This window comes from Glycine soja, chromosome 2 (assembly GCF_004193775.1).
Source record: "Glycine soja cultivar W05 chromosome 2, ASM419377v2, whole genome shotgun sequence".
In the NCBI taxonomy this organism is placed as follows: Eukaryota; Viridiplantae; Streptophyta; class Magnoliopsida; order Fabales; family Fabaceae; genus Glycine; species Glycine soja.
Window position 1 is genome coordinate 662,415 of NC_041003.1, and position 25,366 is coordinate 687,780.

Below are 25,366 nucleotides of genomic sequence, written 5' to 3' on the forward strand. Positions count from 1 at the left end.
TACCATGGCAAGCTAGCTGTGCCACTTGTTTTGAACAAGAGCCATGGATAGAGAGAGAAGTTTGATAACTATGCTTGTCATACTCGTCATGAAAAGGAAGCATTCACCACGTCATATATCATGTTAAAAAATTACAACTGTTAAAATCTATTGGGCCCTATAGATTAGTTAGGAATTTTTATGATAATTTTTTTTCTGAACAGCTATTATGATGACTTTTTATTGGAGAATGTAAGTGACATAAAATGAATATTTTTTTAATATGATTTATTTTGTATTTAATATCAAATTTTAAATTTTAAATTACTTAATTAAAAGACATAAATCACTATACTTGTGTTAATCGGTATTTGTGTGATAACTTTTTATGATCATTATCATCATAAAATTATCACATAAAAACACTACTTTCTTGTCTTGCTTCATCACAAATTACTGCATAAAATTGTTTCCATGCTAGAAGTTTGAAATTTTGTACGCCATGAAGACAAAACTGACGCCAAAAGGCATAAGCAAACCCCGTGCGTGGTTACGGGTGGCTTAAACCGTGCAGAATTCGATCATCCCAAATTGACTTAAAATGTAATATGAGCTAAATCTAGAGTCCCATTAACTAATTTAGAAAAAGTAAGCTCTTACCTGAAGAATGTTTAAATTATATTTTCTTTTGTCTTTTAATTTTAGAAATTATAATTTTAAAGATGAAATATATTATAGTTTAGTATATTAAAGACAACTTTTTTCTTTATATAACTTTTAGAGTGATTTATGATTAATTATGAACATCTTATTATTAATTTGGAAATAAAAAAGATAAAATAAATTGGTATTTTAAATACTCAAATTATTGATTTCAATCCTTGACCCCAAACTTCATTTCGTTTGAATTTAATACCAATAAAAAGTCCGACAAGAGACAACCATGTATTGAATATTTTTTTTATGTCTTTTTACTAATTTTTTTATGGAAGTATTAATCTTTGATGGTCAAGCAGAGAATAAACTTAGCGTATGATTGAAAGAATAGTCTGCGAAAAGAAAAAAGAATAGGTTTTTTTTAGAGAAAAGAATAGTCTGCAAAATCTAAAACCTTTTTTTTTCAATTATTTTTTTCAAAATTTATCTCCCAAGCATGTTCTTAGTGTATACCTATTAAAAAGTGTTAAATTCAATAGTAATCGTTTAAAGTAAGCCAGTTAAATCAAGTGTATTGAAGAAAAAAAGATTTGGGAAGCTCAGTTGAGTTTTTTAAAACAATAAGTAGAGAGTTGTAATAATTTATATATTTATCCAAAAGAGACAAGTGTAATATATTCTATAATTAATTTACACACAAGTACTGATATTCCTTGTATGCTCATCTTTACAAGACAGCTAAAAAGAAAAGGTCACATTACATATTAGGGAAAAACGAAAAGATCAACTATAAATATATATTATATGATCATTCTAACATCAGTAACGTACATTATGACAAATGTTCTTTCCACCAAAATAAATGTTGAATGATAAAATACAAGAACAAAAGAACATAGGAGATGGGTGCCACCAAGATAACTCGGTACAAATTATCCAAGCTTTAAACTCTAAGATCCTATAAAGAAAAATTCAATGACCATAATGACCATGGTCACTGAAAAAAGTACATAGGATATATTAACTAAACAATTAATAGCTCAAGTTAATTTTCTGCAACATGATAAATCAAGATTCAAACAGAATTGCTTTTAAAGAAAAAAACATGTAGGAAAAAGAAATTGTTGCAACTCATGAAAGATTAAACAATGGTTCTACTTGTACATAATTAGATTCACCAAGAACAACTAGTAGTATCATGAGAGGACATCATCAACAAGTGTTCCAAATACTCAGCCCCTAGGTCTTCCAACACAACCACATTCTCTAACCGAACATCACCATGAGTCTCTTCCACCTTCTTCTTCTTAGCAGCCATTTTGCGTCCTAAGGAGTGTCTCCTCTTCAAGGCCACGACGGGAGAAGACCCATCAAGCTGAGAGAGAGTGCAATTCATGTCTCTTAATGACTCCTTCACCTTCTCCACGGGGAAGTTGAGCACCGCGGCGGAGCCCCTCATGGAGAACGCGGCTTGGTCATAGGCCAGCGCCGCGGCCTCGGCGCTGTCGAATGTCCCAAGCCACACCCTCACGCCGTGCCGCGTGGAGTCCCTTATCTCCGCCGCGAACTTCCCCCACGGGCGACTCCGCACGCCGCGGAAGCTGCTCTTGTTGTTGTTTTTCTTATTCTTGTTGTTGTTTTCCTCTGAGTTCACTTCCTCTTCTTTGATGATCACTTTTTCTTGGTATGACGTGATCATGCCGTAGAGGAGCATCTCTTCGGGGTCGTTTTCGTTGAAGGGGAAGAATGAGGAGTTTGATGAGTGGAGAACGGAGGAACAATCCATTCAAAGTGTTGGGTGTTTGGAGGGAACTCGAGAAGAGTATAACAGAGTTACTCTGTTTTTATTAGTTTTGGAGAACCTCCCCCACTCTTCTCTTAAATAGGCACAGCAAATTATGTGTCAAATATGATATGCTAATTTAATTAGATAGATAAAGATACTATACAACAAATAAAAAAAAGATTTATATTTTATATATTATAAAGAGAAGTATATATATGTAAGCGAGATCGATGATATGATTATTACAATGGTGAGGTTTATTTTGATCGTCCAGAGTCTAACACAGCACATCTCTCCTTCTTGACTGAGTTTGAGTCTGAATATTAAAATATAAATGAAATTAAATGATATATTAAACAAATTATAGTCATTAATAAAACTTTTATAATGAAAATATATTGATGTAGGATTACATGATTGAACAATAATTGTGATTATCTTTTTGGAAATTTAAACCTTAATTTATTAAGGGGTGAAAGGCTAATCATTTTTCTAAAAGCTATCTCTATTAGGCCAAAAGGATTGATTCAAAATGATGTAAAATATCGTTAAATTTATATATGATGGAACAATTTATTTAATAAGACTCTTTGATTTTTTCTAATTAAAATTAATCTTTAATCTAATAAATCATGAGACTCTATAATTATTCATTAATATCATCACTCTTTATGCAATTGGATGACGCTAAGCCATGATAAAAGTGGCGGCTAAAGGCTTAGTGCCAATGGGATAACAGTTAGCGGAGGGGAGGGTGTGTGGAAAGAGATAGGATCAATTGGGGTATCTCCTTGACTCGTAGTATTTGTGAGGGGTTATACCGTTGGCTATCTCCATTCCCAATTTCCTACACTTACTTTTATTTTTTGGAGTAAAAATAAATTAATAATTACCATAAAATTCCCATTTAGACTATTATAAAATTACCATACTATTATGTTTATAAAATCACCACAAATTAATTTATAAAAGTAGTAATCCTTTTCACAATGAGCTTAAATTATGAGGTATATATTTTTCCTCCTAAATAAAAATTTATATTTTTTTAGTCTCTTAAATTCAAAAAAAAAAAAATTAGTCTCTCCCATCAAATAAAAATTTATATTTTTTTTTAGTTTCTTAAGTTCTAACGAAAGAACTAAAATGAGCTTTTTTCAAATTTGATGGATAAATAATGCAAATTTTTATTTGAAAGATTAAAAATAACAATCTCTTTCACACTGATTAAGAAAGTTACTTAAAATAATTTAACTTACTAATCTCAGATAAAAAATAAAATTATTCTTAAAATATTCTTCATAAGAACTTGATATCACAAATAAAATAAATCATTTGAAAATAGAATTATAATTAAATAAATGATGTTTAGGAATGTTATCATTAAATAAGAGAAGATTTAGATTTGCTTGTATTTAAATTCAAAAATATAAAATAATTTTTTTTCTTTATATATGAGTTCAGTAAGAATATTAGTTATTTAAATTCGAATTAACATGTTGGGTTGAGTAATATGAATTACAAATCTCTTTAATAAGCTCTTGAATTTTAATTTTATAGATAAGCTCTTTAATAAGCGTTTTATCCGAAGGCAACCAAATCGGATCGCTTTATACTCTCCCAGGATGTCAGGATTATACTCTCCCAGGATTATTATAAATGTCAAAACTCTTTCTCTGTGAATTTATAACATTTTTTAATTCTCATCCTCACCAGCAGCTTGACACGCATCACAGAAGCAAAAAATTGTTGCTTTTGAGTACTTTTTGACGCAATTATGCTTCATAAGTGGATCAAAGAGGCTTAAACAAAAACGCAATTATTATCGTTATACATGATACAAATTCAAGACCATTAATTAAAATAAAACAATCTCTCGTAGGGATTGATTCACGTGTTTAATGATTAAGCATCAGTTTATTTAAATTTATTTATTGAAAAAGAATATATTTATTTTAATAAGATAAATAACTTTTTTTTTCTTATAACGTTTTTGTCTAAACTATTTTTACTTAAGAAAAAATAATTTTCTACTTATTTTAAGAAGCAAATCTTATCTGCTTATTAAAAAATTACTTTTTAAAAAACATTTATTTTAAAATTATTTTATTTAAGTTTAAACAAAATGATCCTAAGTGTATATAAATAATCACTTATTATATTCAGCCATAATAGAATAAGCACATTTTTTTATGAGCCAATGTGTTAGTTTTATTAGTGTAAAGAATTCGAATCGGTAGCTTCTCTCTCCTTTCTTATCTATTCAGCTACTTAATCAATCTTATAACTGTGGAATAAGCATATATTATGTTCATATATCTTATCTAGCTTTCTTATTTTAAGATTCTTCACCTGTATATCATATAGTATCAGTCAAGCATGCATAAAGGTTTACGTTGTATTACTTTGATAATGATACATGAGTTTTCAATTCACTTTATATACATTTGCTTGATGCCCAGGGGTCTGCAGTTGCTATTAAAGCTGACTTGACCAAGATTGATTGTAATGCCACTGTACAGGCATTCACTCAATTGCAGTTGAGGAATTTGTTACCGTGAGGACTCCCACTAAGAAGATTCAAAAGAGTCAATCTCTTGAGGTAAGCCAATGATCCTCAGCTTGTGTCTTTCAATAATATCTTGTGTTGAAAATCTTGCATTCTAGTCAACAACAAAATGAATACTTTGATCATTTAAGCAGTCTTTCATGCATGCAAAGTCTTTGATTAAAAAGGAAAACAATTCCAAATTTTCATTTTTGATTTCTATCTTTCAATTTAAATTTGCTTTTCATCCCCTTGAGAAATACTAGTAAGTTATCCTTTGAACCATATTTATTAATGTCTTCTTTATATTAGTTTATTATCTAAATGTCAACATTCTTTAAAACATAATTTATTTATGAATAATGGATTTTTTTTAAAATAAACTAATCATAATATATTAAAAGTCATATTAAAATGATTTTATACCTTGTTTGGATAATCAAAAGGAAATTAAGCTTTGAACTCAAGTAAGGCACATGGAGCACAGGGAAAGGCATTGTTCTAAGACTAGTCTGCACAATTTGTTTCCCCTTCTCAAAGGGTATAAAGTCCCAGCTTCGTGGCCCAAGAGCAGGGAAAAGGTAAGATTGATAAAAAATGAATAATTTGTAGTACTCTTTAGTCGATTACATTTTTGCATGTTACTAATTTTAATTTCGTAATTTCTTAGAACCCCAGTTTTATGCTGAAGTTCTTATAATTTATATTAATTCTTATATGATCTAAATTGTAATGATTTTTGTTACGAATAATGGAGAGGGGTTGCAGGTAGTAAATGGACAGCAGCGTGAAGAAAGGCCCAAGAGGAAAACGAAAGCTCCAACGTACGTGGAGGATTACGTGGGAATCGGGTAGAGCTATGCATGCAAGTGGGAAGCACATAACAACTTCTGCTGTTAGAGAGTTTAGAATATTCTAGAATCAGTTGGAATATGCTTGTACTCTACTAATTCCGTTAGATCTCAATCTCAGGATATATAAAAGTTTGTAAAGAATCATACATGAAATAATAAGCAAATATAATTTTCTCTTTTTCTCTCCTTCTTCTCTATGTTAGAGAGGTTTCTTGGTCCTCGAAATTCAAGTTATAATAGTTTTAAAGAACATTATGAATAAGATCTTTTGTGAAGGATAACTAGATATAATTTATTAATATCTTTATGTGTGTCATTATATTTTATAGGACAAATTTCCCAATTTACTTACTATATTTGGTGCACCATTGAAGCCTTTTTGGAGTATTTTGCCTCCCTGTGACATTTTCTTTTTGGCAACTAAAGAAAAACATATTAATGAAGGAAAATAGGGTTAATTAAGAAAAATAGACTAATTAAGAAAGCGGGTTAATTTAGGAAAACAAGACTAATTAAGAAAAGCAAGCTAATTCACAAGCCCACTTAACTAAGCTAATCTGTACCTACAAAAGAAGAATAGAGAAGAAAAAGACATGCAGAAATTTCAAGAAAATATAATTCCTTATAGAAAGCAAAGGTTAGAAGAAGGAGAAACAAACATTCACAGTCATTCATCCCCTCAATTCCCTTTCCTATCTTCTTCCTCTTTACTAAATATTTCTCTCTTGCAATTGTAAAGCCTCCATGACAATGAGAGACTAATCCCCCTTTGTTGGAAACTTGACAATCAACTACTCTTGATGTAATTTATCTTCCTATCTATGTAATAATATTACATTTGCATTATCCTTTCTTGTGCTTAATATTATTGTTTAAGACTTGATCACCCATTTGTATAGTAAGTTTTACAGGTAACATTGGAAAATGTTATTTTCTAATAGAACTGAGAAAGAATATTTAAATAAAGTCATCACTAGGAATATGTTTATTTTTGTTTAGCCCGTTATAAAATAGATAAATTAGGCTCTTTCATGCAGGAGACCAAAGTTAGAGTATATTAGTATATGCAGATGTAAATTGGAATATTTATAAATAGAGAAAAACCCTTAACATTACATCAAAGGGTAACTTTGGTAGGTTAAGTTTTTAGCATTCTCATCTTTTGAATTTACTTCTACAATATTATTGGATTCTCTAATTTTTATGTCTTCAATTAATCAATTTAATTTCTTATTTAATTTCTCATTTTGTTTGATTTAATTTTCTGTCAATTTTAATTTTTTTTTTCATAACCTTTTCAAATCAATTTTCTTTAACCTCTATTATTAATAAAATTCATCTACCTAAGTACAAACAAAATTTATGTGGATTCGACACTCGAACTTTCATTTTAACTTTATTATTTGGGACAAATTGATGCACTTTCCAATTCATCAACAATGACCAAATGCCTTTATCTTTTTTGTAAGAGTTAAAATTGTGAATTATGTAAAATAGGAGACCAAAATATATTTTAACAAAAAAATAATATTAAAATGAGTTCACTTAAAATTTTGTAAATGTAAAATTATACATTGGACATAAAAATACAAAATCATAAAATTGACCTTTTTTGGGTGAACATGTTATCAATGCAAACTATCCACTATTTTGTAGATAATTAATATTTATTGAAAAATTTGTTTAATTCTTTTTTATCGGATATTTTCTTCTAATCATATTTTTTATTCATAATACTTGAATTCAAAATCTTATTTAAATATTTTAAATTCAGTTTTATTCGGACCAACAATATGTTTTAATGATCTTTTAAAATTACTTAAATAAATAATAGTGTGTTGCTTTTTTTCCCCTAAAGTACGTTAGAGTTTGGTCTAAACTTATAATAATTAAAACAAAAATATAACATATTATATTTTAAAAAAAATAATGTATATGTACCTAAAAGGAATTTAGGTAATTTTTGGCAATTGTAGGTAAAATCTGAAAATTTGTGCTAACTAATAATTTTTTTGTTTTTATTTGTCTCTCACTTTCAAAATTAAATATAATATTAATTATTTTTTTATTTATAGTTTAATTTGTATAGTTAATGATAATAAAAATAGAAAAATAATAATATATAAATTATTAAAATTGTAAGTATTTTAATGAAAAATATTAATTATTATAATATTAAATAAAAATATAAAAAAAATGAAAAGAAAGAACACACGGGTCAAGATCACCAGTTCAGAAACGTAGTCCTTGTCAAGCTAAGGACATTCTAGGTGACCTCAATTTATTACGTCATTTACATTTATAAATATATTGTTATGTTTCTGTCAGTGTAAATTCTCAGTTATGATGAACCCTATTAACGCCAAAAATAAAATAGCATCAAACTGGATCCTTCCACGTCGATGCGTTAAAAGATATCTTTCATTTATTTTTTATTTATAAAAAAAATAGTCATTTATGTTCCCAACAGTCTCTAAAAAATGTCATAATCTTACCCAGTATCTATTACTCTGTCAAGTCACAGCGTTCTGTCAAAAAAATAAAAATAAATTGTCACTCCCTCTTGTTAAAAATTTGCTGAAAAAGTGACACATAAATGTTAAATGATTTGCTAGTAAAATTAATCCATCATCGAGTGTATAAAAACTTAAAGATAAAATATGTTAAATTAATTTGTTGGAAATAAATTTTGTTAAAAAATAAAAAATTGAAAGTAAGAAGTGTAATTAAGTATTTATATAAAATATGTAAGTCAACAGATTTTGATATTTTTGTAAAGTAGGTTAAGAAAGAAAAATGAAAGAAATTAAAATAATGTATATCAACAATCCTTTTCAGGAAGAAAATTACGTTAATTAAGTCAATTTTATGTCACTTCACTCTCATTAATGGTTTATTGTAACTTGTAAGGATGATATTATGGTAAGTCATGTATATATGTTAGTTTAATAGTTTTCGTTGCAATTGTTTGAAAGCAGCGTGTCTTTAGCTGTGTTTAGATTTTGGTGGAAAAAATGGTTGAAAAAGCTCAGGCAATGACATCTTGGTGGGTCTGCGGCTTTCTTTTAACAGCCGGAAAGATTTAACTTTATCTAACCAACTTTAAAATATCATGACGTGTGTTATAATCTTTTTTCATTTAAATAAAATCTAATGATTAGTATTTATACTTTTAGAGTTTAATATGTATGCATTCAATAAAATAATTTTACACTATTATTTAATCAAAAAATCATTTAAATAATAACTATTTATTTACATTATTATAATAATTATAATAATCATTAAGGTTAATTAGTACTACAAAATTAGTTGTATTTGTAATGATTAAGATGATAATTAAAATAAAATTATATAAAATTAATTATGTGTTTATTGTTTTATGATAACAGTTAATGTTATTATCATTTAAGATAAAAATTAATTTCAATTTTATGTATAAAAATAATAAATATTTTATTAAAAAATTATAAGTTAGTAAAAGTGAGATATTTTAATAATTAAAATGAAGATTTTTTTTAATATCCCTGATCTTGACTCTCATGAATGATTATATGATTCATATTTATTTTTCTCATATAAAAATGATTATCTAAATAGATGTGTGCAAACATATATAAGGAGTGACTCCTATTAGTATATTTGGTCATTGTGAGAACAGTTTTTTGGTCCATTGTTAGAATACTAGAACAAATAATAACAATCCTTATGATGATTAAAAATATTAAATTATCAAAATTAAAACTAAACTATAAATAACATTTTGTGAGACAATTAATGTTATTGCTATGATTTTTATCTCTGTTATTATTATCATCTCTACCATTATTATATGATGTGACATTAATGATGGTAAGAACAACAATAATAAAAGTAATCACATTAGAGACAATAATATTAATAATTTCATAAATGTTTATAATTAGATTTTAATTTTAATTTCTTATTTTTTTATGTGAAAGAAATAAATATCAAATATCGATAGAATGAAGGTGGTTATTTGATATGGCATGAAGGTGTTTATTTGATGTTTAAATTTTGTATTTGGCCAAAAACTAACAGAAGACGTTTGACTACAACAATTGTTGCATCATTATAGGTCGTCGGCATATAGATGTACAATGCTACTTCATGAATTTGTAACTCACTTTCTGATTCCCATCAGCAAAATTAACAGATTTCATCAATAAAATTGTTTAAATTCTTAGGTTCAATGAAAACTGTGGCAAAAGTGAGGTCATGATTAAATGAGAATATGTCAACAACTGTAGGTGTTCAAATCAATTTGAACTTCTATAAACATTGCATCATTCCAGAATTAGATTATAGGGGACCTGATCACAAATTTCTACAATCTTCGAAGGTGTTATCTGCTTGACTTGTTTTCAGTTTACTTCAGGTCGAAAACTTGTCATCAAGAATGATAGCTACCTACACTCCTAGCATCTTGCGCTATTCGTCTAATTGACGCTTGACTTTACTTAAATCTATATGCCTAATCTTCTAAACGATCTGCATTTGTAATGTAGATATGTTGACAAAAAGGTATAATGTGATATATAAATCCTCTTGAAACTATTTTTTTACTAATCATTATAATATTTTTATTACATGAAATTTGAATGTATTTAAGATTTTATAAATCTAAAATACATTTTTTCTGTATTTAGTAAGTGAGAAAATTTATAAGAAAATTAATTTTTTTTTCTAGCTGAACCCAGATGATGTAGAGACCCACTGAGAATGTATTTTTCTTTGAGATGAGAATGGGATTTTTTACGAGGGTAAAGGTAGGGGTTTGAAGTAGAAGTACAAGTCAATGTTTAAATGAATAAAGTAAATGGTATATGCAAATGTATATTTATGTCTCATTAATTTAGAGGCAGTAAAATGGATTGGATTAATTTAGGGGTAATGTTTAGTTTTGTAATTTGGACTTAGTCCGGTTAATTTTGTTTTTTCTAACATTAGGTTTAGTTTATCCATTGTTCCTTTTTTTTCTATTACAAAAGAAATTGAGAAAAATTATTGACAAAATTATTCTTTGTTTTGTATGTCCCAGCTGAGATTAGGAAGTAGTGAAGTACGTACCCTTTAGTAGAAGGAAAAAAAGAAGCAAACAAAATGAGAAAAATATAGCATTGAAAATAACTTTTTATCCACATTTTCAAAGCTTTCTGTTTATTATCTTTTCGTTTTAAATCATTTTTCTTCTACCTATACATTTGATAATTAATTTGATCCTTTTAGCCAATTCAATGACAAAATGCACTAAATGCTTACTGAGTATGTAAAATTTAAAAGGGGTAATCTTGTGCTTTTGATTTGAATTACGGAAATGCAAATAATATGTACTATATATCTTATATTTATTTTCTTTTTGGTTGTATATGTTTCTTGAACTTATAGTTATTTACATACTTACCCGTAAGTGAATTTCTGGATCTTCTTAGTTTTGGCTGCAAAGGGTTAATGTGAAAGGTTTAATTATAGATCATGCATGGCTACAAATGTAAAGCCAAAATGAAAATGACCCTTTATCTTGGCCCTTATAGGCATGAATGAATTGTCTACCAAATTGTTGTTTGTTTTAGTCTCTGATGAGGAATCATTATCCGTAGAACATAGTAGCATACATAGCTTTCAATAATCACAATTGGAACTGGGTACATTGAATGATCAAGATGCACTCCCCCATTGTCCCAATGTCACCAAACTAAGATTTTAGCTAATCTTTTAATAGTCCTCCGAATAGTATGGATATATACTTTTATTTGATGGATCTTTCAACATCCAACATTAGCCCACCAATCAATTGGCATCTTTGAAATTTAAGACTTTCACATATGCATGCAGCTACGGAGAAAGCCCATTCTGCTATCTTAGTTTCATTAAAAATATATTAACAAAACAGTTAACAATAAATTAGAGTATTTACTCTTAAAAATAATATATTTTTTATTTTTCAGATAAATATATAATTTCTTTAATATTTTTTATCACTAAATTAACGCAAATTCCTTCACTAAAAACGTGCTTTCTTTTCTGTTTTGAAGTTTCTTTTACATTTAAATTCTCAATTCACTATCGACTCATTTCTAATTCTTGTAGAGTTATAAATAATTTTTTCTTATATAATTATCACATTTTCTTAATCTATATCATATCAAGTCCTTACTAATTTGTTTCATGTTTATGTACATATCAATTTTTCTCTGATAAAACTTTGTAAATATTAGCTGTATTAAATGTCAGATATTCAATATCAAACAATTTATTTCTCTCTATTAAATTTTTTTTATTAATATATATATATATATATATATATATATATATATATATATATATATATATGCAGTTTTTAAAGTGGCTTATAGTATGTTAGGCCTAGCTTTTTTCAACTTTATTTTCTCCTTAAAAGAAGAAGTTGCGCCAAATATTTGGGGAAAAAAACTCTTAAAAAAATAGGCAACTTATTTTTATAAACCATTAATTATAGTTTAGTAAAGAGAGTGTTTTTTCTAGCTTAAAATAGGAGTATAAGCAGGTTTTGATTGACCGGCAAACTCCACAAATCCAACCGGACTATATTATAGCGAGTTGAATTGAATCATTAGATTAATTTAGATTTATTTTAACTGACCTAATTATAGTTGAGTTTGGTATGAGTTAATGAGATTCAAAACCAATTAACTTGATCCAATTTGATATACATATAATATTAATAATAAAATAAGAGAAAGGATTAAGTTACTTTAACATCTTAATCATTAATTAATTTTCTTAAAATCTAATGATTTGGATTAATTGCTTATTACAATCATTACATTTTAAGATAATAAAAAATAGAAATAAAGCGTAATTTTAAAAGAATTATTATTCTTAGAATAAATTCATCCTTTCTCATAAAATAATAATTATTCTAATTTTATCAATATGAGATATGTATTTTTCTTATGATAGTTGGACTTGTAGTTTAGGCATGCATTTGAGTATTTGATAACATGACTAATTTCTGACTGATTAAGTTGAAATCGTTTACTTGTGAGTCATTTTAAACTTCTTGCATAATATACAGTGTCATTTTGATTGTGGTTAGATTGTCTATGATTATTGTTTAGCTACTTTTCACATATTTAAATGTCTTAATTTTGAATGAGTTAAACTATTTAGGCACTTCATTCTTTTCATTTATTATTATATTTTTGTTTCTAAAATATATTATATTTATTTTAATAAATTAACCCAAACTACCCAACTAGAATCAACATTTTTTTAAGAGAACTAGAATCAACTTGATTATAGTCGGGTTTACTCGGATTAGATTGCTTAATTAATAAATATAAACAAATTAGTCCAATTATATGTCATTGGCTTCATTATTAAATAAGACTGAATTTGATCTGTTCTACTAGAAATCAATAATCTCTTTGGTTCGGTTAAATTATAAATCATAATGAAAATATAGTTCACCTTAATCAATTTGTTTGGGTTTAGTCAACATCAGTGATTCAAACATTAACTGATTTGACCTAATCGATCAACTTTTTTTTTTTTGCAATTCCTTTTTTTTTTTTTACAATTCATAAACACATGTTAAACTATTAATAGATACTTATTAAATCCTAGTATATACTAACTTCTTATAATATTATTTTGACCTTCATAATAATATATAATAACTAACAATTATTATCTTTATCTTTATATGACTTAATATTCAGGGATTTTATATAATTTTACTAGACTTATTTATGATCACTTGATAATTTACTTAGTCGTGAAAAATAACAAAATAATTAATAATAATAAATAATTATGTAATATTGAAATATAAATTATAGATTAATTATATTTTGTTAATTATATTATTATATTTTTGATTTTTTTATATATATATAAGATCAATAATATAATTCACCGATTTAATCTCTAATACATTGATTCAATGTTTCGAGCATGTTGATTTTCATAATACCACGCCATTTACATCCCTAGTTTTTATGAAGCTTGTTCACATAGCCCACTCTTCAAATCATGACTCATGCTAAAATAACATTTCTATTAAAAAAAATCACTGATTTTCCAGTTTCGGTGATTCATCGGCTTCTCCATTAAATTATTATCGACTATTTGAGTTTATTTTAAATTATATGAGGTCTTAATTTGTTTTTCCATTATTTATTTTATAAAACTAAATATATTAATTATTTTTTTATTTTTCAATACATAAAAAAGCGTTATTGAAATGAGTAAATAATATAATTAAATAAAATTTTGATATTTCAGAATATTTATAATTCTATTTGTTAAATTTAATTTTGGATGTCGTTTTTGAATTCTTAATTACAATGATATATTTACTAAAACTATTTCGATTATTTATAAAATAATTTTTAATATACATTGTCATTATTGAATTTTATTTGGATAAATTATTTTTATATTTTAAAAATGTCATTGAACAATAATATAGGAGCTTTTAAGTATTTAAATTATATAACTAACACTTAAATTTATTTAAATAATATTGTATATAATAAAATATTTATAAACATTATTTTTATTAATTAAATTATTTTTTATACTCTTAAAGTTAAATTTTTTAACCATATTCACTACATGGAATTAAAGAACATTCCAGAAAAGCAAAGAGTAAATAATATAGTTAAATAATTTTTAATATTTTAAATTATCTATATTTTTTACTCTTTAAATTTAATTTAGATATCATATTTTTAAATTTATAGATATGATTTTTTAATTTAAAATTACAACAACATATTTATACAATACTTTTTTATTATTATTAAATAATATTTCATATAAACATACATTATCGAAGTATTTAAATATATTATTTTTTGTCTTCTGAAAATACTATTGAAAAATATATAGAATTTTTTAAATATTTTATATTTTATGATTAATAATTAAAAATTCGTTAATTAATAATGAATATTTTTAAGACATGTTTAGCATTACTTATATTTATTAAAATTGTTGTTGACATTTTTAAAAATTTATATATATATATATATATATATATATATATATATATATATATATATATATATATATATATATATATATATATATATATAGTAACACTTTTTATATTTTCTTTCATCAAAATAAATTATCTTGATTAAATTAATTTTACATTATTGTAACAAAAAATTAATTTCATTTAAGTATTTTTAATATGTTATTCTATTGTGTGAAATAATTAGTGTTAAATATGTTTTTTAACAAATAAATTTTAACTTGAAAGAAACTTTAAAACTAAAAAATATAGAAATTGCTAAACAAATTCCACTTTATTTTCAAAACTCTTATTTGTGCTTTAACTTTAAATTATCTTTTAAGAAAAAATGGAAAAAATATAACCTTAATATATTTTTTATCACATATTTCATCCTCAACTTAAATTTAAATTTTTAAATTATAAGTTTTTAAAAATGAACTATACGTATCTTTTTTACATATATATATATTCTAAATTATTTCATCTTTTAATATATATTTAAGTTAATTAATTATATATATCTTTTAATAATTTTATTATATCAAATATTTATATATTTAAAAATCAATAATTTAAAATTATATTCCCGTCCAATACTTGACTAGTTTTTGTAGTTTCTTTCAAATTTAGGTTTATCACGCCACTAGCTTTTATTTTTTTTGGCAACATCATCCATGATACTAGCGCTAATATTTTTATTTCTAGGTTTAACACTCAATTTTACCTTGTTACAACGGTGGCCTTGAGGGTGGTTGCTGAGTCCCTTTTTTAGAAGGACACCATTTTTTTGTCTATACCCTATATAAATATTAAAATAAAAAGTTTATAAAAGTTAAATTATATAAAAATGAAATAATTATCTATAATTTGTTTCAGGGAAACAATGATCAGAAATTAGACAACTAATGAGTGATATTTCAACTTCTCCACAAAAGATCAATTTTAAGAAAATGAATTGATAAATTATGAACAAAACATTGAACAAAAATGATATTTTAAATAATCTTAATTATAAATAAATTATTAATAATTTTTCACAAAAAATAAAAAATAATTTTTACATGATTACGAGACATAATTTATTAAATTTACCCAAAACACTAAAAATCTCAGGGGCGAGTTGCCTTGTTATATTCTTTTTCTTTATTTGCATTTCTTCAAGCCAGTGATGGCTTATATGGTAATATATATCATGTAAAGGCAAAGGGTTTTCATAGCCAATGATGTTTGCATAATGTGAAGGAAAATGGAAGGAAGATGCCTTAATTCCCTCTTGCATGGAAACAAGGGTGCAGGTCCCTTTTTCTGTACAATTTCCAAATGACTAACTGAACATTTTGACTATGATCACTGTCGTTTCTGGGTGTTTGATTCTATGGCTAAAGTAATGGCTGTTGATTGATTCCAAAATAACATTTTTGGCACCTATTTTACAAATAATCTCTCACGGATTTATTGGCACTGCGCTTTTTTTCTTGGCAAGGAACTAAGTTTGTTGATTTGAAATGACAAAATGAGAGTAGATGTAACATGTGATGAATTTATTTCTAAATTATGTCATTCAATTAAGATTATTTATTTGTTGATATAGGTGTAAATGAATAGAATGGAGTGAAACACTAAAAATTTAAGTTTGATTTATGAAAAAAATGAATGACCTAAGTTTAAGTCATTTATTTAAATGCTAATTAAAAGTTTAGATTTGACTTATTTAAAAAATTAAAACTTGAAATTGTCTTGTTTACTTAATTTATAACCTAATATTTTTTAATTTGTAAAAAGAGTTCTTAAATTATTTTTTAATTTTATCAATTTAATATTTATACCCCGATATGTTGTATTCAGAAAATGTTTAATATATGCTATTAGTCCTTATTTTTTAACACTCATAAATTTCAAACACCTAATTAACATTCTTATTGGATGTCAAAAAATCCTTTTTTTATGTAAGTTATGCATATTATTTTTTGGCCAATGATATTTTTTTTGCATACAATGTGTGAAATAAAAAGAAAAATAAAAGAAGAAAAAATGAAAGATTTAATAGATGTTATAAAAAAATAACAGTCAAATATAAAAAAACTTAAATATAATTTTCATTATCCTATTTGGTTATATGTAGGATAAATGCAAGGACATCAAGGAATTCCATATAGAGTGTTCCCGCGAATGCAAATAGTATAAGGTTAAATACAAGAGGAATACAATTCAGCAATATACACATGTATCCATTGCATTACAATTTTGTTATATTTTTCAAACACACATGTGTGGTTTAACACCTATTTTTTGATTTGGTATGACCGTAATTAATGTTTTAGGTTCTTCTATGTCTAAAAGTATTCTTACAAGTTTTAATTCTTTTGATCAATTATGATATATACTAATTTTTGGTTGAAATATTAATCACATTTAAAATTTATCACCCTTCCCAAGTACATATTTTGCGAAGATTTAGATTCTCTTCCCCAAACTCATCGTGTGAACTAGACACTTATAAGGCCATGTTAAAATATGGGAGACATTCTCTTCATTCCAATTCACAAGTATATTCAAATAGTGATGACAACCAAATATGTCCAGCCTTTCCTATACTTAAACAGGGTTAATATGACACTTGAACAGAGTTACAATTAGACACCTCTAAGATATATTGAAACGAGGGAACCACATTGAACCTCAAATGCACCCAAACAAAATCGATAGTACATGTTATCCTGCCCCTTGACACTTTGAACCTGTCCCACTAATAAATTCACCAAATATTCTTGAAATATAAGGGTTTAAAAGATGACATTTATAACTGTAAGAATGTAAAAGGGCTTGGCCTATTTCAAAAGGTAGATTTAAAACGAATTATTTGAAAATAAGATAATTGTTGTCCAAAATTCAGCAACTAGTGCAACAGTTCAATTCTTCATGCTCTATCTATCTTCCTTCAATTCATGTTTTATCTATCTTACTTCTTTAAAATAGACTGTATTTCAATTCTTTAATGCTTTAACTAGTAGATGGAACAAGAGTTTAAAACCTCCATTCACCATGCACTCAAACCCCAAAAATATTTCATGACTCAAGCATCATATCCAACAGTATATATTTAAATTCAATTCCTAACGTTGATCTCACAACCACTTATCCTTTCCAGTAACTAACGCATTGAGAGTTCAATTATGCCATTGAACAACTCAACAATCAGCAACATTGCATTTTCATTTAATGAAAACAATTTTGCACCTGCTTATACAACACATAACCCGAAATCAACTCACAACACAAGTCGCATTTCCATCTCACCATCACAACAATGATGGAACATTACTGTCATAACTAAATATTGACCCGCGCATCGTGCGGGTATACACCATTAAGAGATAGATAAATTGAAATGAACCAAGATATTTAAAACTTGTTTAATTTGTCTAGTTTTTATAGTTTGTGAATTAAGCTATGTATAAGCTAAATCACATGTTAATTAGAATGAAATTCTTCTTTGTTTAGTAAACTCCCTTTGAAGAAAAAGCATGTATAATTATATACAACGAAAAGGAAGATGATTCATGAGAGAGGAGAGTAAAGGATTTTGAATTAGTCTATTAATATCAATCTCATGAATAATTCATGGATGCATCCATTAATTCATGAATATCAATTTTATCATTGAAAACTCCATTTTTTTTCTGCAGCATGCACGAAAATTTGAACAATCGATCTTATGAGTTTTAATTTCAGCTTTCACACTAATCAATCAAAAAGAATATCAAGAAGTTGAGTCTTGGTGAACTTACAAGTTTAAACTTCCTACTTATTACTTCAATAGCTTAGTGGCAGATTGAAAACACAGAAAAGAAAACTTAACTATAAAATTCGCCTAAGCAGGGACGGAACCAAACAAATTTATTAGGGGGAGAAAATTTGACACATAATAAAGAAAATCAATAATGGCTAATTTTAATTTTTATAATTATTTGAAATTTAGTTTAATAAAAAATAAATCATATATTTTATGAAAGTAAATATAACAAGAAAAATCAAAATTATTGACTTCTTTCTCTTTTCTTAAAAAAAAATAAAGAACTCTTTAAATTGTGATGCTTCAACTACATTATAAGAATTAATTTATCATTGTTAAAGTTAATTTATCAACCAAATTTTAAATATTATAAATTCTTAATTAACAATAAATAAAATCATTTATAAAACAGATTAAAAGAAATTCAAAACAAAATGATTGCCTGACGTATATTTCTAATGAGAGAAGGCAATTAAAATCAAATAATCAATCCAAATTCTATAATATATATCTTTGAAAAGCAATTAAAAACAATGCAAATTAAGAGTAAAACTACTGCAGTGTTACCTCGAGAACATTTGGTAAACTAGGGAGGCGACTGCCCCCCTTTCAAAGTTACTAGACACGGCACTGGCCCATTGGTAGATGCAATATATGCGTGGTTTAATTTTGTGAACAGATTTGCATTTGTGAAAGTTACTTTTACTCTTAGCCTTAATTACTAGTTTATGTAGACAAACAAATTATCAATGTTTTTAAGGAAAAATCTTTATCATGTTAATTGTCTAACGTAAGGAACTGAATCTAGCTTAATTTATTGAATTGCTGTAAATCTAACTATTGAGCTGATGCATATTAACTAGTATTTAGCTGTATCACAAGTAATTTGTTCGTGCTATTTAATTAGTTAGAGCAATAGTACGGGTTTGAGTAAAACAGTATGAAAGGAATATAGATGCAATAAATAAATAAGTTTTTAGCTAACGAGTTAAAGTAAAATCCACTATAGCAGTGTAAGCAAGCTCAAAAAAGACATTTTCTCAGCAGCTTAAGTAGCTTAATTTATTTTGAATAACCTACCATTATATAACTAGCTATCAAACATCTAACATTTCAATGGTACATATTTGAAGCACAAAAAAATTTAAGAAATGGAGCTTTGGAGAAAAAGCAAGAGTCCAACGTAACTCAATTGTTTTGTTGGTCCAAAACATATATCATTGCCCTGTAAATAAAAGAAACTTTCTTAGAAAAGGAGAGGGACAACAAACAAAAAGCATTGAAAATTCTTATTTGATCACTCCTGAATGCTAAAATTTGGAGATGACAGTTTATATAATTAACCAGAAGAAAGCCACCTAGCTCAAGACATGCATGGTTTCATCCACAAAAAAGAAGTGACACATGCATTCTCTCTAGTCATATTAGGGAGAAATTATTGTATGACCGAATCCCGGTCAATCTTTACCTGATATGTTTTTAATTTTCTTGAAAATATGATCACTGTCACGTGGAGATTGACATATTAGGAGTACATTTGCAAACAACATGTTTCACTTGTCAGGTTTATTTTTGTCTTCGTAACCAAGAAGCTCCTCCAACAACTTGTCATCAAAGTACTCAAACTCAATCACTTGGTTTGCTTGCTCACTCCTTCCACTTCCTTCCACATGACTTGAAGAGGGTGAAGCCGAAGCCGAAGCCGAAGAAGCATTGGAAGAAGAAGAAGAAGAAGAAGAGGAAGCACCAATTGCTAAAGGGGGGTATTCATTAGGGAAATTGAGGACTGCAAAGGGACCTCTCATGGCATACGCAGCTCTATCATAGGCTCTAGCTGCTTCCTCTGCAGTGTTGAATGTTCCAAGCCACAACCTTTGACCTTGTCTCATTGAGTCACGAATCTCTGCTGCAAATTTTCCCCATGGCCTCCTACGTACCCCTCTGTACTTAACATGCTCTTGATCTTCATCCTTATTGGCTTTTCCTCTTGAACCACCCTCTTCGTCCATGCTAATAATGTTCTCTTTGCTTCTATTGCACGTTTGCTAGATACTCACTTTGAAGTGTATATAATCTCACATAAAAGAGTTTCAAATCATAAGTTAAAGTAACGTGTGCAGAGGAATTGGGGTAGGCCCTGCCTCCCATGGGCCCTCAATTTCTTTAGAGAAGTATGTGGTTCTATATATGTATTTTTTTTTATTTATAATTTAACATGAAAACAATAGTATATTTACTGTATAAAAAGTTTTTACATGGTTAATCAATTAATAAAAAAATATCATGAATTATAAATTTATTTATTTTTATAATATATTTTTTAATTCCAACAATTACTACTTAAAATGTTATACCTAACATAATTTCTAATTGGTTGACCTACTTGTAAAAATATGTATACTGACACCTTCTCAAACATTATTTTATTTATTATTGGATGATATTTATATCGGACTTTTTAAATGTTGGACTAACATTGTTGGATAAAATTATCTGAAGTTTCCTTAGTATTTTTGTATGTTCTATAAGTAGATGGTTGAAGAAAATTTCAACTTTTCCACTTCCGAATGTAGCGGTTTTTTTTTTTTTTTGTTTACATGAATTTAACTATTACACGTTTCTTTTGACATAAGGGAGGGACAAAAGAATTTTCGTTTTTTTTTTCATAAAATATATAGTTATAAAAAAAGGCATAAAAATTCAAGTACAAGAATACAGTTGTTAGATGTTGAAAAATTGGGCACAAAAGTGTTTGGCACATGATGGATGAAGGGAGCTTGGCACTTATGCTCCAGGTTGAAAAGTAGAGCGTCCATTGTATCTAGATGGTCAAGGAGGTGGCTCTTGCACGTTTGGACACTCTTTTACTCTTCTCACTTTAATCCTCTTTTTTCCCTTTTGTTGTTTCTGAATTCCATATGCAGTTATGAACTCACAAAGAAACAAAGTACTTCATGACCCAGAAAAAAGGAAATGAAAAAAAGATAGAAAATAAAACATTTTTTTGTGTGAAAATGTCAAACACGTGGTGATCTATAGTAGCATTGCCTTCTTGGTATAAGCCATTATTTTTTTAATAATGAAAAGTTTAGATGAATTAGGTTTCCGAAACTCATAAACATCAAAGTTCAACATTGAATAATTACATAAATCCTTATAAATCATTCACCAAGAAGGTTTTCACATCACAGTAGCAACAATAGATGCTCAAATCCCCTTATCACTGAATCAACTCTTGTCAATTTACAAAAAAAATGCTCAAGTATCATGTAACTAATGATAGTATTCAACCAGAGATTCAATCTATATGATATGAGTTGTAAAAAAAAAAAATTAACCTCCTAACTACATCCCCTGACCTTATTCCAATATATACAACAGGCACAAACAAACATTCCACCCAAACTCGGTGTACATCCCTTCCCAAACCCAATAAAAGATCGTTATATGTTTATGCTATTACAGAAATTCCTTAGGAAAAAAAATAAAAAAGCATTCACCCAATACATAAGTTAACTGCACTAAAACTATGTCTTGTATACCATATTTCTATTGTAATGCTGCGCCATTGAAGCCACAATTTTCCTTCCTACCCAAATGCACTTCTTTTCTTTCATCTCTTTCTTTTGTTCTATTGTCTGCTTAATTTCTGGGGTGTATATATAATAAAAATACAACCAATACGTGTAATTATTAATTAAAGTATGGAGCTGATATGATTTTTATCAGTTATTATCGCCTTCATATGATTGCAAAGGTTACGGTCTAAAGCACCCATAGAAACGTAAATTTAGCACGACATGGATTCGATTGTTGTACATGATTGAACACCAATGCACCAATAAAAATGTATAAATAAATCAATTGAAATTTATAAATTGATTTGCTTTCAATTTCGTAAATCAGGTAAATGCATAATATTAATGATTGAATTTTTAATGTCCTAAGTTTATCATAATTGACCGCATTTAAGGATTTATAATTGTTTTACTTATAATTTTGTATATCTATTATATTAATGATTCATTTTTTGACTCGGAAAATTTAAAATCAATTGAAATAATTGAAATCAATTAAAATTTTGATTTCCCCTAAAAAAAATTGATTGTCAAATTTTGAACTGATTTACTTATAAATGATTTAATTTTAATTTCGAAATTAATCAAAACCAATTTAGGATTACATAATGGAACAAATATGTTACTTAATGTCATCCAAACCTGTTATGTTTCATCACCATGTGTTATTCAAACCTAATTTTGGATTATCAAGTTGTATATTATAGATTAGTGAAAAATATTTTTATTCAAATTAATTACGAGAATCCAAAATCAAAAACAAACCACAACTAAGTTACTTTACAGAGTGATTTTGGTGGATTCAAATGGCGGTTTATCGTAAACTGTCAGTAAAATATTTTGAATGTCAGTAAAATACATAGAGATCCTGTTACAAGGAACCTGGTGCCGTCAGCGTCACAATTCTTTTGCTGCCTTTTGATTAAAATAAAATATTCTTGATAAATCTTATCAGTTGTTCTTGAAAAAAGTATGAACCAACAAAAATTAACGCTCAAGCAGCCCAATGATCTTCTTGCTAAGTTTGAATAAGCAAGCATATGCACTTGCACCAATCTTTTGATGTCTGGTAAAGTATGCCATATATAGAGCATTCATGTCATCTTCGCATTACACGGTGACGTTCTCGTTTCCTGAAGCGCTCTAACATGAATTCATCAGTTGCAGCCTGCCTCTGTACTGCTCCAGCTGCATCAGTGCTGGAATCATTTTGTTTGGATCCAGAACTATCATCCTGGTGACTTCTATCTTTGTACAACTCTGGATGTTCTGCAAATTGGGGGGGTTTTCCAGTCAGTAATCAGAAATCAGAATGCTTTAAAGTGTCAACCTCTATCTATAATGGCAAATGCCACAAAATTAATTCATTGACAACTAAATCAAGGCTGACAATGACACAGCAAACAAGCAACATACATATGTACTCTGAAATTACAGAATCAAGGAAATGCAACCTCTTCTAAGTTTTTCAGCATAATCCCTGCCACGCTGGAAATAATCAGCACTGTAACTTGATGGAATGCTGAAATCTGATTTTGTTCGACCCATAAGCTTCTTTTCCTGTAGAAGCTTTTTGGCGGCCTCTGTTTCTTCAATATTTTTTAATTTATATCTGCAAACATTGAATCAAACCCCATTAAGACACATCACCATTTTTCTTCCTCAATAAATAGACTCATAAAAGTAAAATTAGACAAAGACAAGCAGGTAATTGCAACTTATAAGAGAAACTATTACAGTTAAAAAGCAAAGAACCAAGGACAAGATGAACCATCTTAAATATAAAACATTGGAAAAAAATATAAGCTTCAGTTGAAAACCCAATATCCTTAAAATCTGGTTGTTTCTTTCCAACTATAGGCACTGAGTTAGAATTTGTTGTGAATTAAAAACTATACCAATCTGTAACTCCATGTCCCACTATGATTTATTTTAAAAATGCACCAAACAGAGAATAAAATTTATATGTTTTGTTCAGTTTAAACCTGTCTACAAAAGGCTACCATAGTAATCATAAAATAAAGATCAATTTATCACCCAGATGAATAACAGATAGCCAAGGATTGACTTGAAAGAAAATGCTGGATTATTAAATGCTTCTCCAACAGATAATTCAATACAGCCCATCACAACAAATATGAGAACGCTTACTCGATTGGAAGCTGAACCTCAGCAATACCAGTAGTCCATTGAGTAGAGCTTTCTTCTGAATTTCGCCTTTTTACCTGACAGGACACCATATATTTAAAAGAAAGATGATATGAATCCAAGAAAAGGGCAATGCGCATTGGAAGAGTAAGATGTATCAGGCACTAACTATAATAAACATAATTCATATCCTTAATAGTAACTATAAACTAGAAAGTAAAGAAAGAACAATAAAGAGGAGACACTCACTTTAAGATGCTCAGGGATCTTATATAGTTCATCTTCAGCACGTTTCAGCTCGTTCTCAACTTGATCTGCTGCATCAATTTTCCTTCCCCTCTTCTTCGCTAACTCGTGCTCAATATATTTCACCCTGTTCAACAAACAAGTTGCAACAACATCAACAACCACAGCCACAAACACAATATTAATATAATTTACACACATATTGGGGTCTTCATCCATAACAGCGGTCTCTTGAGCGAAGGTGTCTTGAAGAACGAGCTCGTCCTTGTCACCGCCATCGCCGTCGTTCTTTTCGGCGGCTTTAGCTGCTAAACCGCCGCCGGTTCCACTCTGCACCTGCAAACTAGGGTTTGCTGGAATTCCAGATTTCCTTTCCCTCTGCTTCTGGAGGAGCTTAATTTCCTCCAATGCCATTCTGTTCAATGTAATTGGCTCAGTGAAATCGGAACCCTGATATAAAATTTTCCCTATTAGAATTGTGGAATTGAAATGAGAGAGAAACCTTCTTTCTCGTTCGTCGTCGGATTCATTGTTGCTTTGAGATTGAGGAAGTTCATCTTTGTCTGTTGGAGCGCTTCTCTTACGGTAGTTTTTCTTTCGTTGCTGCTGTTTTGAATCGTCCATCAGGATCAAATGCCAATGCAGTGCAGAGGTTTAAACGTAACGTTTTACACTTCATGGCTTCAACATTCGTTTTAATGTTAATTATAAACAACTTTTGTCTAAAAATTAGTGAAATTCTTAAGAATAAA

General features: G+C 27.8%; 3 protein-coding genes across 4 annotated transcripts; all 3 read right to left on the minus strand.

Moving 5' to 3' along the window:
• Positions 1–1,419: 1,419 nt before the first annotated feature.
• On the minus strand, positions 1,420–2,500 carry LOC114377865 (ethylene-responsive transcription factor 1B-like). Its single transcript, XM_028336338.1, has one exon. The coding sequence runs from the start codon at positions 2,420–2,422 to the stop codon at positions 1,811–1,813; it is 612 nt and encodes a 203-aa protein (XP_028192139.1). The 5' UTR covers positions 2,423–2,500; the 3' UTR covers positions 1,420–1,810.
• Positions 2,501–19,664: 17,164 nt separating this feature from the next.
• Positions 19,665–20,777, minus strand: LOC114370289 (ethylene-responsive transcription factor ERF096-like). 2 transcript variants are annotated; one of them, XR_003657814.1, is made up of 2 exons: positions 20,111–20,777; positions 19,665–19,867 (listed from the first exon to the last, which is right to left on the minus strand). XR_003657814.1 is itself a non-coding variant. In XM_028327594.1 (1 exon), exon 1 carries the CDS (start codon positions 20,649–20,651, stop codon positions 20,196–20,198), a length of 456 nt encoding a protein of 151 aa, XP_028183395.1. In that variant the 5' UTR covers positions 20,652–20,777; the 3' UTR covers positions 19,919–20,195. The 2 variants fall into 2 exon arrangements, 1 of the variants encoding a protein (XP_028183395.1); XM_028327594.1 differs by lacking the exon at positions 19,665–19,867 and having other exon boundaries at positions 19,919–20,777.
• Positions 20,778–22,995: 2,218 nt separating this feature from the next.
• On the minus strand, positions 22,996–25,320 carry LOC114377888 (protein COP1 SUPPRESSOR 2-like). The gene is made up of 6 exons (XM_028336357.1): positions 25,117–25,320; positions 24,814–25,029; positions 24,618–24,741; positions 24,372–24,445; positions 23,675–23,832; positions 22,996–23,489 (listed from the first exon to the last, which is right to left on the minus strand). The coding sequence occupies exons 1-6, from the start codon at positions 25,236–25,238 to the stop codon at positions 23,320–23,322; spliced, it is 864 nt and encodes a 287-aa protein (XP_028192158.1). The 5' UTR covers positions 25,239–25,320; the 3' UTR covers positions 22,996–23,319.
• Positions 25,321–25,366: the final 46 nt, after the last annotated feature.